The sequence below is a fragment of the Dasypus novemcinctus genome, chromosome 19, assembly GCF_030445035.2.
Source record: "Dasypus novemcinctus isolate mDasNov1 chromosome 19, mDasNov1.1.hap2, whole genome shotgun sequence".
NCBI classification, from domain to species: domain Eukaryota; kingdom Metazoa; phylum Chordata; class Mammalia; order Cingulata; family Dasypodidae; genus Dasypus; species Dasypus novemcinctus.
In genome coordinates, this window is record NC_080691.1 from 20,473,511 (window position 1) to 20,488,851 (window position 15,341).

The window sequence follows — 15,341 nt, forward strand, 5'->3', positions numbered from 1 at the left end:
GACCGAACCTGGGACCTCCCGTGTGGGAAGCAGGCGCTCACCCCGCTTGAGCCACATCCACTCTGCTAGCAGTGTGTCTTGGATTGGAAAGAGAGGTTGGAGGAAATGGAGACAGAAGTCAGAGAGAGCTCCCGCCATGCCCGGGAGAGGAGCTGTGCCTTGGGTGGAGCCGGGTCTTGCCGTGTTCCGCGCGGCCCCTTGGTGCTCACTCGTTACACGGAAGGAGGGAGGCTTCTTGGGACTCCCTCGGCTGGGTTGGTCTGTTGAGCTTCCAATCTGAAGGAATGATTAGCGAAGGCAAGTGTAAAGGTACCCCTTCCATTATGACATAGATACAAAAATATGCAGAAGGCAAGTCTTGGTTAAGGAGATTCTGTTTTCTTCCCTGCGAGGAAAACCTTTAATGTGCTGAATATACCCTTTACCTCAAGGTCTGAAAAGGCAAATAAAAATGCTTCTCTTTGTTGTACCTAACAATTCTTTTTTTTTTTTATTTGATCTAGGTGCCTAATTCAAGAACAAAGGTAAGAGTATTTCTTAATGGAAAGTAAGGTGGTTTATGGTACAGTGTCTCATTTCTGAGTTCTTTGAAATGAACACATTCGTGATTAGAAGGGTACTTTTGTTGCTAGGAATGAGCAAACGTGAAGCAAAAGCAAAACAGGGCAGCTCTTTAGTGGAAACCCTTTTGTGGTCCCATTGCAGATTTTCAGTCTCCCTCAGTTTTTGTGCTTCCACACTTTTTCCTGTTTAAAGGCCCCAACTGTTTTGATTGACATGGAGGGGAACGGCTTCTGTTTTCAGGATATCGCCTTGGTGGTCAGGAAAGCTAGTGAGCCCCAGGTGCTGTGCAGCCGACGGAGAAGCGAAAAGCATCTTACTCAGGGAATTTGCTCTGTGCAGCCTCCAGAGGTTGACTCGAGGGGAGGTTCTCGTGGAAGCCTGATGGCCCCCAGCCAGGGCGTCTGTCTGGCTGTGGTCAGGAGTCCGAGGTCTCTTGGGTTGTGGATCTGTCAGAGAGAAAAGGAGCGGAGGTCCTGTACTGCTCATTCTAGGAACCGTGTCCTCAGCGGACCTGTGGCTGCCATCCCCACGGAAGGCGACATTCTCCTCAAGCCTGAGGGTTCGGCCTGCCTTGGTTCAGAACCAGCTCTCCTGTGCTTTTCTCTCTGCCCTGTACCCCCCAGGCTCCTTGTTTGTCAGGTGGGCTGGAAAGGGTCTGCCTGGGAGGGCTGGCAGCAGGCTGATGGGAGAAGGCACAGAGGTGCTGTGCAGCGCTGGGCTGAGAAGGTGCTCCCTGAGATGAACTGGAATTTTCCTCCTTAACACTCGGGACATAAGCACGTTTGAGGCAGATAGTTGAAAAAAATAGTAATGTGTCTTTAAAGGGTTTTACCTGTCTGGGCCGAGATTTCCTCATTTGGGAAGGTGCTTTTCAAAATTGTTTCAATTTAGAGCCCCTTTTCAGATGATGTCTCAAGCAGAACGCTCCCTAGTTTGTAACACCGATCGACTGCAGAGCTGTGCTGGAGGGGGCCCTCCACCTGCCAGGCCTCCCCTCACTCTCTTTGGTTCCTCTGGGGTACCCTGGGGTTCCCAGGAACCCAGTTTGAAAGCCACATAATGGACTGGCTCTGAAATCCTTCCACTCATTAGAGAGTGCTTTGATTCTCCCTTCGAAACGTGAAGGCTGTTGGGGCAGCGACCCTGTCTCCCTCGTTTGGGATCTGACCTGGGCCCTGGGACAGCACCCAGTAGGTATTGGGCACCTGAAGGATATGTGTTAAGTCAGTGAATGGCCTGGGTATTGGTTCAGACCTATTAGGAGGAGAGGAATGGTGGGATATTACCGAAAGGCAGGGAGTGGGCTCCAGGCATTGTTCTAAGTGCTGGATGTCTGTAGCAGTTTGATATGGTTATGGATTCCAAAAATAGATATTGGGTTATTCTTGTAATCTGATCTGTACCTGGGCATGATTGAGTTATGATTAGGGCATTGAGTCCCCACCCCTTGGTAGGTGGGACTCACAGATAAAAGGCATGGCGAAGAACAGAGTTGGGGGTTTCTGATGTTGGAGTTTTGATGTTGGAGTTTGATGCTGGAGACTTAATCTGGAGCCCCGGGAAATCAGCATGCAGAGGAAAGAGAAGCCAGCCCCTGGAAGAAAGGAACCTTAAACCCAGAGAAAAGCAAGTCCCAGGAACATAGGAACCCAGGAAGCCTGAACCCTTGTAGCCATCAGCAGCCATCTTGTTCCAAATAGATTTTAGTGAGGGAAGTAACTTATGCTTTATGGACTGGTATCTGTAAGCTCCTACCCCAAATAAATACCCTTTATAAAAACCAGCCAATTTTTGGCATTTTGCATTAGCACCCCTTTAGCTAACTAACACAGCGTCTGAGGCCATTTAACCCCCCTAGCAACCTAGAGGTAGGTCCTGTTCTTGTCACTCTCGGGCAGGTGAGTCACTGAAGGTGAGTTAGCTTGGCCACGGTTACCCAGTTGAGAAGCAGCAGAGCCGAGCCATGAATCCAGGCCGCCTGGCCCCGGAGATGCCCTCTGAACACTGGGCTGGCTGTGTGTGCCCAGCCCCGGACTAGAAGCTTTATACACGTTCTCTCCGTGTCGGGAGGCCATGCAGTGTCAGAGCTGGGTCACACCAGCGCGTGTGCTCTCAAGGACAAGGATAGCAACTGACACTAGGGATTTGGTTTTTTGTTTGTGTTTTAAAAAGCAACTTCCAGGGTCCGCTGGAGGATCACGACTGTAGTCTTCCCATTAGTGAAGTCTGCAGCAGTTGCCCGAGTCATTGTCAGTATCCATGGGCCCATCAGGGATAGAGCAAACTGTGGCCTGAAGTTTAGCTGTGAAGCGTGTCTTGGTTCTTTACTAGTCGGTAGTTGGGGGATGGGATAGAACTGCATAGGCCATCGAGGAAACCAGAACAACCCAACCATGTCCAGCTCGGGACTGCTCCTGGGAGGTGACGATGGACTAGTGCAGTGCTTACCCTTAGGCTGCTGCCACCTGCCCCACGCCCCAGGGAAGGGCTTGTCAAAGGCGGGCATGGAAGGAGCACTTTCCTGGAGCCCAGCGTCACTCCTGCATCGGGAATCAGAAGGTTCAGGTGAACGAATCCAGGGGGATTTGCTGACTTAAGAGCTAGTTGCATAACCCTTAAATGTACCTCTTGGGCACTGGTGCAGCTTGGTAGGCAGAGGGCGTGTGATGATTGGTTCTGCCCTCCTGCCACGCTGGGCACCATGTTTCTTGATCGTGGGAGCAGATGCATAGGGAATACTTGTTTGTAAAATAACAGCTTAAATATTTAGCAATTTTGAATTATGAACCTCATGGTACATGACCAAGGACAAAGTTCAAAGCAATATAAACAAGTAGATGCAAGTTAGATTCTTTCCTAGCTTGTTGGTTTCTAAGAGCTGAAATTCAGAGCAAACGTCAGATATATCTCACTAAACCGAGAGGCCTTGCTCTCTTTACAAGTTCAAGCCATTTACAGGATTGCTTGCTGCTTTGTCACTCTGCCTACAATGGCCATAAATGAAAGATGGTCCTTAAGTAGCATAGGGCGAACCAGAGCTTCCTGATTCTGCTTAAAAGCTTTGTCTATCTTCTGTGTTCTTTTGTCCATAGTCCTCTCACCCAGAAATAACCAGTTTTTAAAAAAGATTTATTTACTTTTCTTTTTCAATTGTTTTAATTCATCTCCCACCCCTTCCCCAGATGGTTCTCTTGTCTGTCTGCTCACTGTTTGCTCACCTTTCTCCAGGAGGCAACAGAAACCAAACCCAGGACCTCCCACATGGGCGGTGACTGCCGAATGGCCTGAGCCACATCTGCTTCCTGCAGGCTGTGGCACCCACTGGCTTTATGGCATCTGCACATTTAGGCTTCTGCTTGTTGCTGCGGGCTGTGGCACCTAGCTCTTTGAGGCAGGTTGTCGTGTCTAGCTCTTGTTGCGGTAGGTGTGGGCATCTAGCTCTCACTGAGGCAGGTTTGGGCATCTGCCCGTCCTCCCCAGGAGGCACCAGGACCCGAACCTGGGACCTCCCATGTGGTAGGTGGGAGCTCAATCACTTGAGCCACATATGCTTCCTAATAACCACTTTTGTTGGGGAATTTGTGTTCTGTATTCAGGGTATGTGTTGAAGTTGTGAATACATTGGGTCAGGTGTATATTCAGGATTTTGGGGGGATATAGGGGATATGTATTTTGGTGCTGTTCGTGGGATGTATATATATAGAGAGAAGCTTTATCTGTAGGGGTTGTGTTTTAGATATGAGAGTATGTGTGTATATGTGTGTTTGATGGTGGAATGGGTTTTTGTGCATATTTTTTGAGATACAATTTACATACCATAAAATTCATCCTTTCAAAGTATACAATTCAATGGCTTTTAATATATGCACAAGATTGTACAATCATCGCTATCTAATTCCAGAATATTTTCATCACTCCAAAAAGAAATCCCATACCCATTAGCAGGCACTCCATTTGCCTCTCCCCTCGGCCCCTGGTAACCACCAACCTACTTCCTGTCTCTATGGATAGGTCTGTTCCGGACATTTCATGTAAATGGAATCAGAATATGTGGCCTTTTGTGTCTGGCTTCTTTCATTTATCCTAATGTTTTCAAGGTTCATCTATACTGTAGCAGGTATCAGAACTTCATTCCTTTTTATGACTGAATAATATTCCATTGTGCAGATACAACCGCACTTTACTTATCCATTCATCAGTTGATGGATATTTGCTTTTTTATTTTTTTCCCCATTTTTTGGCTATTGTGCATAATACTGCTATGAACACTTACATAGAGGTTTTTGTGTGAACATGTTTTCAGAGATAACCACTTTAAAAGTTTTGGTTATATCCTTCCTGAGTGTTTTCCATGTGAATGTATTTACATGTAAGTATCTATACTTTCACACATGTGGAATCATTCACTTTGCAGGTTCCAATCACCGTGCAGACCGTCATCATTCAATCTCTAAATAAAACGCTAACCCAACTAGAGGATGCTCATGTCATTTTGCAGCCTGTTCTTAACAATTCTGGAAATTTTAAAGTCTGCACTAATGTTGTTCTTGAGGTAGGTACCCACCATGGCTTTGAAAGCTCGATCTGGGGAGGGGATGTGGCTCGAGTGGTTGAGCGCCTACTTCCCACGTAGGAGGTCCCGGGTTTGGTCCCTGGTGTCTCTTTAAAAAAACCCAAAAACAAACAACAAGCAAACAAATGAGAAAACCAACTCAGGGGAGCCAATGTGGCTCAGTGGTTGAGTGCTGGCTTCCTACATTCGAGGTCCCGGTTCAGGCCCTGGTTTGGTACCTCAAAAAAAAAAGCTCCATCCGCTTGAGGCAGACTCAGGCTGCAGGTGCTGAGGGGGTAGTTACACACCCTCCGGGGCGGGTCCTGGCCCATCCTGTGGCTTGTGCTTTTCTCGGCTTGGCCTCTGGCTGGCTTTTATGTTGCTTCATCAGAGGATGGTGCTTGTCCCTGGAGCAGCCATGTCATTTTCCTCTACCAATTAGTGACTTAAAAGAGTATGTCAAAATGTCATTTGCTGTTGCTTTTGTTTAACATGTTTCCTCTGCAGAGAGAGGCTAATTGCATGCAGCTTGGGCCAGCTGGTTGGGAACCCTGTAACTGGGTCCTCAGAGGCTCAGATGCCCTGGAGAGTAAACGGGGGGTGACATGTAGATGGTAACCCCTCTCAATCCTGTTGGGCAAGAGAGAAACCTTCAACAGGTGGAGAAAGGGGAAAGGATTTGCCTCCGAAGTCTATTTTATATGAGATAGTAATTCAGCTGTTGAAGTGTAATGGAAACAAGTGTATTTAGAGTATGATTTGGTTTTTAGGTCAAATACAGCATCACACACACAGATGGAGGTGAAATAACAAAAGCAGGTCTCGCTCTCCTTCTGGGGACAGTTAGCAATGCAATGATTCCGATCCAGCAAAAGTTTGAAATTCATTTCATTCAGGTAAGTTTGGGCAATTTTGTGCAAGTATTGAATTGCCAAGTTAAAAAGAAACCATGACTTCTTTAGTGAAAAAAAAAAACCACCTTCAATTGAAAAGTATTAGCCTGTCTAACCCTCTGTACTGAACAAAGGGCCTTCCACATGAGGTTCGTGATAAAATCCTGCATCCTCCTCATATCTTTTTCTATTTGGGAATTAGATTCACTTCCATGTTAGCTTGTTCTTTTACAGCATGATATACTCCTACATTTAGAAGATATATTTATAGTCTGAGTAGGGGAAGACATTCTTTTATTGGTTGGTAATTTTATTATGAAAAGCATTTCATTTTCTTCTCTGCCATTTCCTTATTAAATGAGAATGACCGGGGGACATTTCTGCCTTGTCTTTCAGCAAAACTCGAAGCCAGTTCCTCTCAGTGGAAACCCCGGTTATGTTGTGGGGCTCCCGTTAGCTGCTGGCTTTCGGCCTCAGAAGGGATATCCTTTTTGGTTCTGTGCAGGTTGATCTCCCTGTCCATAGGCAGGGTCCTCCTCTCTATCGAGGAGGATGCTGTGGGCTGCTTCTGGGGCGGAGAAGCCGGGGCTCCCCCGGAGCATCCTCGGGCTGCTGTGGTGGGCGGGGGGACTGGAGGCCGTGGGTGAAGAGCATGTCCTGGGGAAATGTCAGTGTTTGAAAATGAAAACCGTAAGACAGAACAGTCGCCAGACACCTGGATGGGTTTAACGTCACATTTAAGCAGCCTCCTCAGCAAGTTGAGGGATTTTGAAAATTTGTAATTAATTTTGAAATTTCCAGTTTCTGAGGAGCTACTTATCAGGGAAATTAGTTAGAACTATTTTTGCCCTTCTGGGAAACAAGTATCAAAATTCCAGAGGCCCAGAGAAGGGGTTTTTGGGTCTCACTGATACCTCAGGTCACATCAGTGGCACTATCTTCCCACCCAAGTGTCAGGCTGCTCGAGGACTGGGCCGTTGCCCCTTAACTTCGTGAATGTCTGGGATCGTTCAGACTGGGAACAGATATGGACAGCTCACTATTCTTCATAGCACAGCTGAGCAAGACTGCTTAGCGATAGAGGGGATCCGGACCCCAGTCTTATTTGGCTACAACATGCAATCAGGCTGTAAACTAAGGTAAGAGTAACTTGTTTCTATTTGAACTTGTGTTGATCAAAACACAATACATTCCTACCCTTCCTTATCTGTATCGAATGTCTTCATCTGCTAATATGCTCTATGAGGGCCTAATGTTAACTCATTACCATTATTAATGAATAGTAGCAATACCTTATAATATCATTTTTCATTTTCTCATTTTAATTTTCATAATAACAAACCATTTGCCAATATCCAAAGGAAAACTATTACGACCATTTTTATGTCATGTTCTCCTCCCCCTGCCCCCTGCAAGATGGCTCCCTTGTCTGTTTGCTCAGTTTTTTTTGCTTGTTGTTTTGTGTGCGTTCTCTGCTTGTTTTTGCTAGATGTTTGCTTGTTGTTTGCTCATTGTTTTTCTTCTTTAGGAGGCACTGGGAATAGAACCTGGGACCTTGCATGTGGGAGGTGGGCACTCAACTGCTTGAGCCACATCCGCCCCCTGCTTGCTTGTTTTTGCTAATTGTCTGCTTGTTGTTTTTGCTCTGTTTTTTCTTGATGTCTGCTTGTTTTTGCTCAGTGTCTGCTCATTGTCTGTCTTCTTTCAGAGACACCAGAATTGAATCCAGACCTCCCATTAGGAAGGCACTCATCTGCTTGAGCCACATTGCTCCTGTCATGTTTTTAATTTATCTTTGAATTGTTCTTAAACACAGACATAACATAAAAAGCCAAGTAGATCTCCATGCTTACTATAAAAAAACAGCAGTTCTTATTCTCATTTCCCCCACCCCACACAATAACTTTCAACTTTTGTAGCTGATGTTTTAGAAATTTATACCTCCAAATGTTTAAATAACTGGCATATAATGCTACTTCTTGATTTTTGAGTTTTATGAATTATTTATTGACTTTCCACTAAGGAAGATGAAGATTTAGGCCTTCTCCTTTAAATCCCACCTTCTCTGTTCCCCACCCCACCCCATGCATACACTTCCCAACTGTCTATCTCCCCAGTATAGTTGAGTAGATCATTATTTTGGTTAGACCAGTAGTCACCATTTGATTTCTTTAGACCAGCATTTTTAAAAGGGGTTTCCATGGAATACAAATACGTGCCAACATTTTCAGAGGTGTAGGTCTTTGATCCGAAACATTTGGGAAGCACGACTTAATCCAAGGAATCCAACACGATTCCTTCCTGTAGGACTTTTCAGAGCCTTTACTAGGCTGATGTGCTTCGGGTGGGTATCGGGTCTGCAGCATTGACCTACATTTGACCATGGAACCTTCTTAAACAGCCTCTCAGTGGAACAGATTGGGAAACACTGTTTTGAACTCATCTCTCTTCCAACTACACAAATATCACAAAGTTAGAGACACTATAGCTCTGTCTAATAATCCCCATTTGGAGAGTGAGAATATTAAGAAACTGGATGGAAAGTATGTGTCCTTGAGGCCTTTAAAAACTGGGGGGAGAGAAGTACGTCTGAGTTCTCTGGGTGGGGTTTATATTATTTTCGCAATGCTCCTGTAAGTTTGGAAGTATGTCAGAGTAAAACGTTGAGCCTTTTTCCTTCCCAGCCTGCCCGGAGCTCTCGCGTGTCGGCTGGCGGCGCAGAAGGTGCAGAGCCTGCTGAAGGGCCAGGGCTTCCCGGACTACGTGGCCCCTTTCGGAAACTCCCACGCCCAGGATGTGCTGGACTGGGTGCCCATCCACGTCGTCACCCAGTCATCCAGCGTAAAGGCGAAGGGGGTGAGGTTGAGGCCAGACTCGCACCTGTCCCCATCCCAGGAGCCCGAGAACGTTCCTGTTCAGGAGGAGCGGCAGCTCCGTGTGGGCCCCAGGCTTGATCAGATTGCCCTGGATTCGGGATTCTGCTTTGCCCCTTATCAGCACTGTCACCTTGGGCCAGTGATTCCCAGGTCTGAGCCTCCATTTCTTCCCTGTGAACCAGGAATGACAGTCTTGGTATCCGCCTCCTGGGGTGCTGAGTGGGCTCAGGGAATCACTGCCTTTGGCCCTTGGCATCATGGAGCCTGGTGGTTGCTCCATTTTGCGGGTCCCGCTGCTGTCACCCTCCCTTTACCACCCCTTGTTGGTGTCACACAGTCCTGGAGGCTTCCTGCCATAAGACTGACAAACGCAGGGACATTTCAAGATGACGGTGATTTCTCAGCCACCTAGCTGTCCCACTCAGTGTTCCTGGGCTGCAGAGGCAGCCCACACATGCGCGCTTTCAATTCAGAAGTTCCCCAAAGAGTGTAATGGAAGTTGACATCCTACAAACAGGTGTGGGTCCCACGCGACTCCCCTGCCCCCCTTTCTTTTGTGTAGGCCGGCAGAGTATGGGCCGGGCCCACCTCCATGGCATGCTCTCCCTCAGCCTGTAATTGCCCGGCTTGTTCTTGTCACAGTTTCCTCAGGCCTTCATTACCCGCTTAGCGTATTTATAGCACGGGGACAGGGCGAGCGAGGACTCCTCCTGGCTCTGATGCCATCCTCCCCACCCGAGTCTCCAGCAGGGACCAGCAATGACAGTCCCCGCCACCCAGCTGCCAATCTTGGCCCCACTCTGCCACCTGAGTGGCACCTCGGGCTCACCAGGCAGGTGACTTCCGGCCTCCTGGAGATGGGTGACATCATCAGTTATGGAGGCAACCTCATGCGGGGAGGGGAAGCAGAAGTGTTAGCCTTAGCATCGCAGCCTGGAGCTTGGAGGGCCTGGGGCCGACTTTGTACTGACCTGCCGGCAAGCCAGGTAGGAGCAGACACGAGAAGGCATCTTCTCCTGGTAACAGGATATGCTCAAGGGCTGTTCTGCCTGTGTGTATCTTAAAAGGCAGATGCTGGACATTGTATGTCCTGCCATGGCCCACTGGGTGGACTGAGGGAGAGTGTAAACTACAATGTAAACCATTATCCATGGGGTGCAGCAGTGCTCCAAAATGTATTCACCAAATGCAATGAATGTCCCATGATGATTAAAGAGGTTGTTGATGTAGGAGGAGTGGGGTGAGGGGGGTGGGGACCTCTTATATTTTTTGAATGTAACATGTAAAAAAAAAAAAAAAGGCAGCTCCAGGCTCTGGACTCCCATCAGCGCCTTGTAGGCAGGCACCAGATGTGATGGGCCTGATAGCTTGCCATGCCCTAAAGGTGCATTTTTTTATTATGGAAAATTTTCAAATAGACACAAAAGTAGACTTGTACAATGGAATCCCCGCCTACCCATCGTGGACCCTCAGGAGTTACCACTTTGCCAGCTGAAGAGACGCTAAAGGCAGGAGAAAGTCTGGAAGGCACACTTCATACTTTCCCCCCTTGGGGATGCCCAAACTCAGGCCTGCAGCCGAGCTGTCAGGCCTGACTCCTACCCTGACCTGCTCCCGGTCTCTGCCAGCATCTACATCCTGCCTGGGTGCCCCAGTGGAACATCTCAGCTGCCAGCTGATGAACTAGAGCATTGAAAAGAAAGCATGCACATTTCCTCTAAGTGCATTTTAACACGATGACCGATCAGGTTTAATTTCTATCTGTTAATATCATCCTGGGAGCGGATGTAGCTCAAGTGGTTGAGTACAAGGCCCTGGGTTCAATCCCCAGTACTTCCCAAAAACAAACAAATGGAAAAATCAGCTCTCATTCTCACTCCATGGTTGAGCACCTGCTTCCCATGTATGAGGTCCTGGGTTCATTCCCTGTATACCTCCTAAAAAAAAAAAGATTAAAAAAAATAATACCATCCTCTCTCCAATGCTGATTTCTTTTCTAAAATATTTCCAAGGTAGGACTTTGCTCATTTTGAAGACAGAACAGTTAAGGTCCTGTAGGGTGTGCAGTGGGTATTGGGATCATCACAACTCCTGGTGATGGTGGCTGTAGAAATATGAGGGGATTTAAAAATTGTGCTTTAATGTTTTTGGAGTACGGAGTACTTTAAAATGTGCATTTTCTTTAAGCTGTTTTTATCACAACTTCGAAAATCTTTTCATTCTTTTGTTCAGAATATGTTGCAGTGTGTGAAACATTTTATAATTAGGACTCTGAACTGCAGGTTCACTTTGACTTTAAGTTGTATAATATTTAAGCTGACTAGTAGCACTTTGTTTTGCAGGATTCATGCCAGGTCCCGGTGGCTTTGGTTATAGAAGTGAAGTGGACTAAATATGGATCCTTAGTGAACCCACAGGCTAAAATAGTCAACGTAACTGCAAATCTGATTTCATCTTCATTTCCTGAGGTAGGCTAAGCTTTAGTTTAAAGGCATTGGTTAAGACACATGTCTCAGAATACTCAAGTGTGATAAGTGACATTTATTACTTTGTGGAAAAGATTATAATTAAACTGGATTCTTAAAACAATTCAGCAGTCATTCTTTATCTTTTACTTAGAGGAAAAAAGTTCCCCTGACAATGATTTTATTCAGGTTAGCAAGTCTGGTTTAGATTTGATCCTTAAATTTGTTATGAAATTTAAATTGTGATTGTTATTGATGTGTTAATCAGGACAACTTGGGTAAAAATTGTCTCTTGTCCGTGGCTGTGGCTGATTAGTTCCCCACATCCCTCCTGGAGTCACGTCTGGTCCAGTCAGGAGACCGCCCATGTCCCATTCCCCGTGCCCTGGTACGTGGAGGGGGCTTGTGTAACTCTCCTTCTTGTTACAGAGCAACACAGTGAGCGACAGGACGGTCCTTATTTCTACTACGGTTGCTTTTGTGGATGTGTCTGCACCTGCAGAGGCAGGTTTCAGGGCTCGGCCAAGCATCGACGCCAAGCTGCCTTTTAATTTCTTCTTCCCATTTGTTTGATGTAAGTTGTTAATGAAAGAAATTGCACCTGAACTCGAAGGCCTTTCCCTCTACGGCGCTCAGACTGTGCTAGGACGTGTGCACGTGGGGCCAGCGGGGCCTCCTCGACACCCCACCTTATACGTCTCCCATCTCCTAACCTTGAGGCGGCCCCCAACCCACACACCTCCCTCTCCTCTCACTCCTTCTCGACTTTTCTTGGAGGGTGGGGAGCATAGAGTTTTACTCTACTTTGTTTGAATTTAGAATGGGAAAACATCTGGCCTTAGTCATTTTTAACACTCAGCACATTGGTCATATATGGAAACCAGATGGCCTTGGGGGAGACAGTAAAGGAGAACAGACCTTGAAGTAGTGTGGGTGGCGAGGGGCCAGCCAGTTTACTCATCCCACTCTTTTAGTTTGAGTTATTCTTAAAGTATTAGTTTTGCTCAGTTCAGGTTTTATTTCCTTTTCAGGTCCTGCTGAAATGAGTATTAAAATAGCAGAAGGCTGTATAAAATGCTGCAAGGAGAGTATAAAGCCTCACGAGGGGATCTTTCCCCAAATATCACATTAATTACAGTGCAGTCTTGGGTCTAATTGCCATTTCTGAACCAGGCACGTCACTAGCTCTCCAGCTGGGGGGCCGGTGTTGGATGCCACAAAGCAGCACCAGGCAGTTGAAGCTGGAAAGAATACAGTAGGAGGGCCTGAGAGAAGGAGAGAGTTTATTTTATACATTAATTGTACAGTAATTGAAAAAAAGAAGTCCTCAGGTGGCAGAGCTAGGTGGAGTCACTTGAAGCTGTGCAAGGCCGTGGGCGGAGGCAGAGGAGGGCCTGGGACCCGGACAGCCTCCCTGGGCAAGCCGCAGCAAGAGGCACTATTCTAGGACTTTCCTAGAATCGGCTGGCAGCTAAGGTAGCTTCTCGATATATATATATATATTTGTCTTTAGAATGTTCCTTTGAAAGGATATGCTGGTCCCTAAATATACATGCGAAATTTGAAAACTGTACATTTGATGAGAATAAATTTTATATACAGCTGGCAATTGTCCTACTTTCTTGCTCATTTTCAAGCAGAGTAAAGTGTTTGACATGAGAAAATAGAGTTTATGATACACTTGTATACAGGGAGGGCTGAAAATGGGATATGAAGCTCTTGGCCATGCCTAGGAACAGACAAAACCTTCAGAAAAACTGTGTCCAGAATCGAAGCTGGGTGAAGGGAGTCAAAAGGACGGAACCAAACCTCTTCCCAAATGGCCCAGGAAAGCCTGTGGGCTGTGTCCCCGCTGGCGCGAGTGCGGACTCTGCGAGGCAGGGGTCTTCTCCTTGGGTTTGAGCAGGCACACGTCTAGTTCACCTCACCGAGAAGCCCATGCTGTTTTAATAGCTTGTTCAGTCTTTCGATCTCTTGTTCCTATTAGGAAAGCACACACCCAGCCGCGTTTACCTTCTGAACCTCACCAGTGACAGGACAGTCACTGACTGAGCCCCAAGCACAAGGGACACACAAGTGAGGGACAGACCCCCGTGCGCTTCGTCCTGCTGAAGGGGACCACTGCTTCCAGACAGGCCAGTGAGCAGCAGTGACAGGAGATACCCAGGGCAGGGGCCCTGGCATGGCTCTGGGGTGCGGATGGCTTCAGGGAGGGGGTGACGCTGAAGCTGAAGTAGTAAGGACAAGGGTGACGGGGCCAAGAGCAGGGCGCTCAGGGCACAGCAGGAACAAAGGCATGGCAGGGCGAGGTGCCACGCGGAGGGGGGGACTGCAGGCAGATGGCATCCCCCCAGGGTCTTACCTTCTCAGAGCAGCTGAATTCAAGGTGTTGGATCTTGCTGGCCAGTTGCGTATTGATCTGTTTTAACCTTAAGAGTTGCCGTTCTGAACGTGTCTTAACTGAGATGATGATCCCTGAAAAATAATTGTGGGGCTCAGTGCCACCGGTTTCTGCTTTCACTACTTAATAATAGAGTATTCCTTATAGACACACGTAGCTGGGGGGAGTGGAGCCAGCAGGGCACACTAGTCATTAGCACTCAAAGGCAGCAGGGATGGAGGGTCCGTTTCCTTTTGGAGCTACTCGGGATCCGGTTGTGAGATGTTCTCTTTGGGCTCCCTTAGAAACAATCACTGGCCAGGGGCGTGTCCTGCTCGTTGATTCAGGGCTTGCTCACAACAGTCTAGTTACTTGGCAGCAGTGGTCACCACTGCCCTGGAAGTCCAAGGATACTGGACTCAGGCTTGCGGCCAGGTCATCACCTTCCCCAGCGCCCTGCCTCCCATAGCCGTGGCCAAGTCACTTGTCAGGTAACGGCCACCCCTCGGCTAATGGACGGGTCCTCAGCCTCATCTGAGGGCTCCCGGATGCCCACACAGTGGGGCCCCTGCCCCCAAGGCTGTGCCTTTGACCCTGGGGATGTGCCGTCCTTTTCCTAGTAGGAATGACCAGTCTCCACCCGCTGCCCACGGCCTGCGGGGCCTGCGGGTGGGACCTGGGGGGTGGGTCCCTGGTCCCCACGTCCTCTTGGCTGTTTCACTGAATTTGGTTTAGACTTTGGTTGCCTTTTCAGAGATTTATGTCAGGCTGCCACAATGGACCTAAGCCAGTCCTTATGTGCTCTGGTAACATGTAGACAAAGAAACTGCACAAATCCTTTGGATTCATCTGCAAAAGCACATTTCATAGTGGTGGGAGAAGAAGATAATGGATCGTAACTGTGGTTGAGCAGGCATTTACACTCAGTAATGATTTATCTCCTTCAATTGTGCTCAACTCCGTGCAGAGTATTTTCCTGTACATTTAATGAGTCAATTAGCAGTGAGCAGCATCTTCAGTAACAACTGACTCCCCCGACAGAGTCCAAAAGCTTGTTCCTAATGGGCTTGATTTGAGCCTCTAGGCCTGACCTTGCTGCTCGCTGACCCTTAAAGCACCGCTCGCTGGCCCTGGAGACTCCAGGGGGAGGGCAGGCCGGCCTCCAGCGGCAGCCTCGAACTCAAGCCCCAGTAAGGGACCTGGGAGCACTTCAAAAATAAAGGCCTCGTGAAATAGGAACATGAGTAAAACCGCACCTGTCTGAACCACTGACACGCGTTGCGCCTCCAGGGAGGTTTCCTGACCCCCCCCCCCCAGCAATTGGCAGCTCAACACCTGACCCTTCAGGCACCCTTTCTTCCCTGGTCTTCCCCCCCCCACTCACGTGCTAGTGCTTCCTCGGCTGTCCCCCAAGTAAACTGCTTGCACCCTCAAAAAAAAAACAAAAAAAAAAAAAACCCGGGAGAATAAAGGCCTTGTGCTCTGCTCCAGGTCCTGTGCCTCAGGCTCGCCTTGTCTTTTTTTAAAGTCTTGGATGGCAATTCTGCTGCAGCAGGTCAGGGGCGTTTGAGCAGCTCTGACCCGTTCGCTCGGGCTTGAACAATTAACCAG

At 47.8% G+C, this 15,341-nt stretch overlaps 2 protein-coding genes across 5 annotated transcripts in view; one reads left to right on the forward strand and one right to left on the reverse strand.

The window, feature by feature from the left end:
- Positions 1 to 12,959, forward strand: part of TCTN1 (tectonic family member 1) — a 39,016-nt gene extending 26,057 nt beyond the window's left edge. Inside the window, exons 7-15 of one of the 2 annotated variants that reach the window (XM_058281372.2) lie at positions 504 to 524; positions 4,979 to 5,116; positions 5,887 to 6,012; positions 6,406 to 6,491; positions 7,008 to 7,148; positions 8,694 to 8,865; positions 11,228 to 11,353; positions 11,780 to 11,924; positions 12,382 to 12,959. In XM_058281372.2, the coding sequence (XP_058137355.1) occupies positions 504 to 524; positions 4,979 to 5,116; positions 5,887 to 6,012; positions 6,406 to 6,491; positions 7,008 to 7,148; positions 8,694 to 8,865; positions 11,228 to 11,353; positions 11,780 to 11,923 (954 nt within the window). In that variant the 3' untranslated portion in view covers position 11,924; positions 12,382 to 12,959. Of the gene's footprint in view, positions 1 to 503; positions 525 to 4,978; positions 5,117 to 5,886; positions 6,013 to 6,405; positions 6,492 to 7,007; positions 7,149 to 8,693; positions 8,866 to 11,227; positions 11,354 to 11,779 lie in introns of both variants that reach the window. The other variant, XM_058281371.2, reaches the window with a different exon arrangement.
- Positions 12,616 to 15,341, reverse strand: part of HVCN1 (hydrogen voltage gated channel 1) — a 35,786-nt gene continuing 33,060 nt past the window's right edge. For all 3 annotated transcript variants that reach the window (XM_058281375.2, XM_058281376.2, XM_071209791.1), the window contains 2 exons: positions 13,713 to 13,825; positions 12,616 to 13,330 (listed from right to left, as the gene is read on the reverse strand). In XM_058281375.2, coding sequence (XP_058137358.1) covers positions 13,265 to 13,330; positions 13,713 to 13,825 — 179 coding nt within the window. In that variant the 3' untranslated portion in view covers positions 12,616 to 13,264. The remainder of the gene's footprint in view (positions 13,331 to 13,712; positions 13,826 to 15,341) is intronic.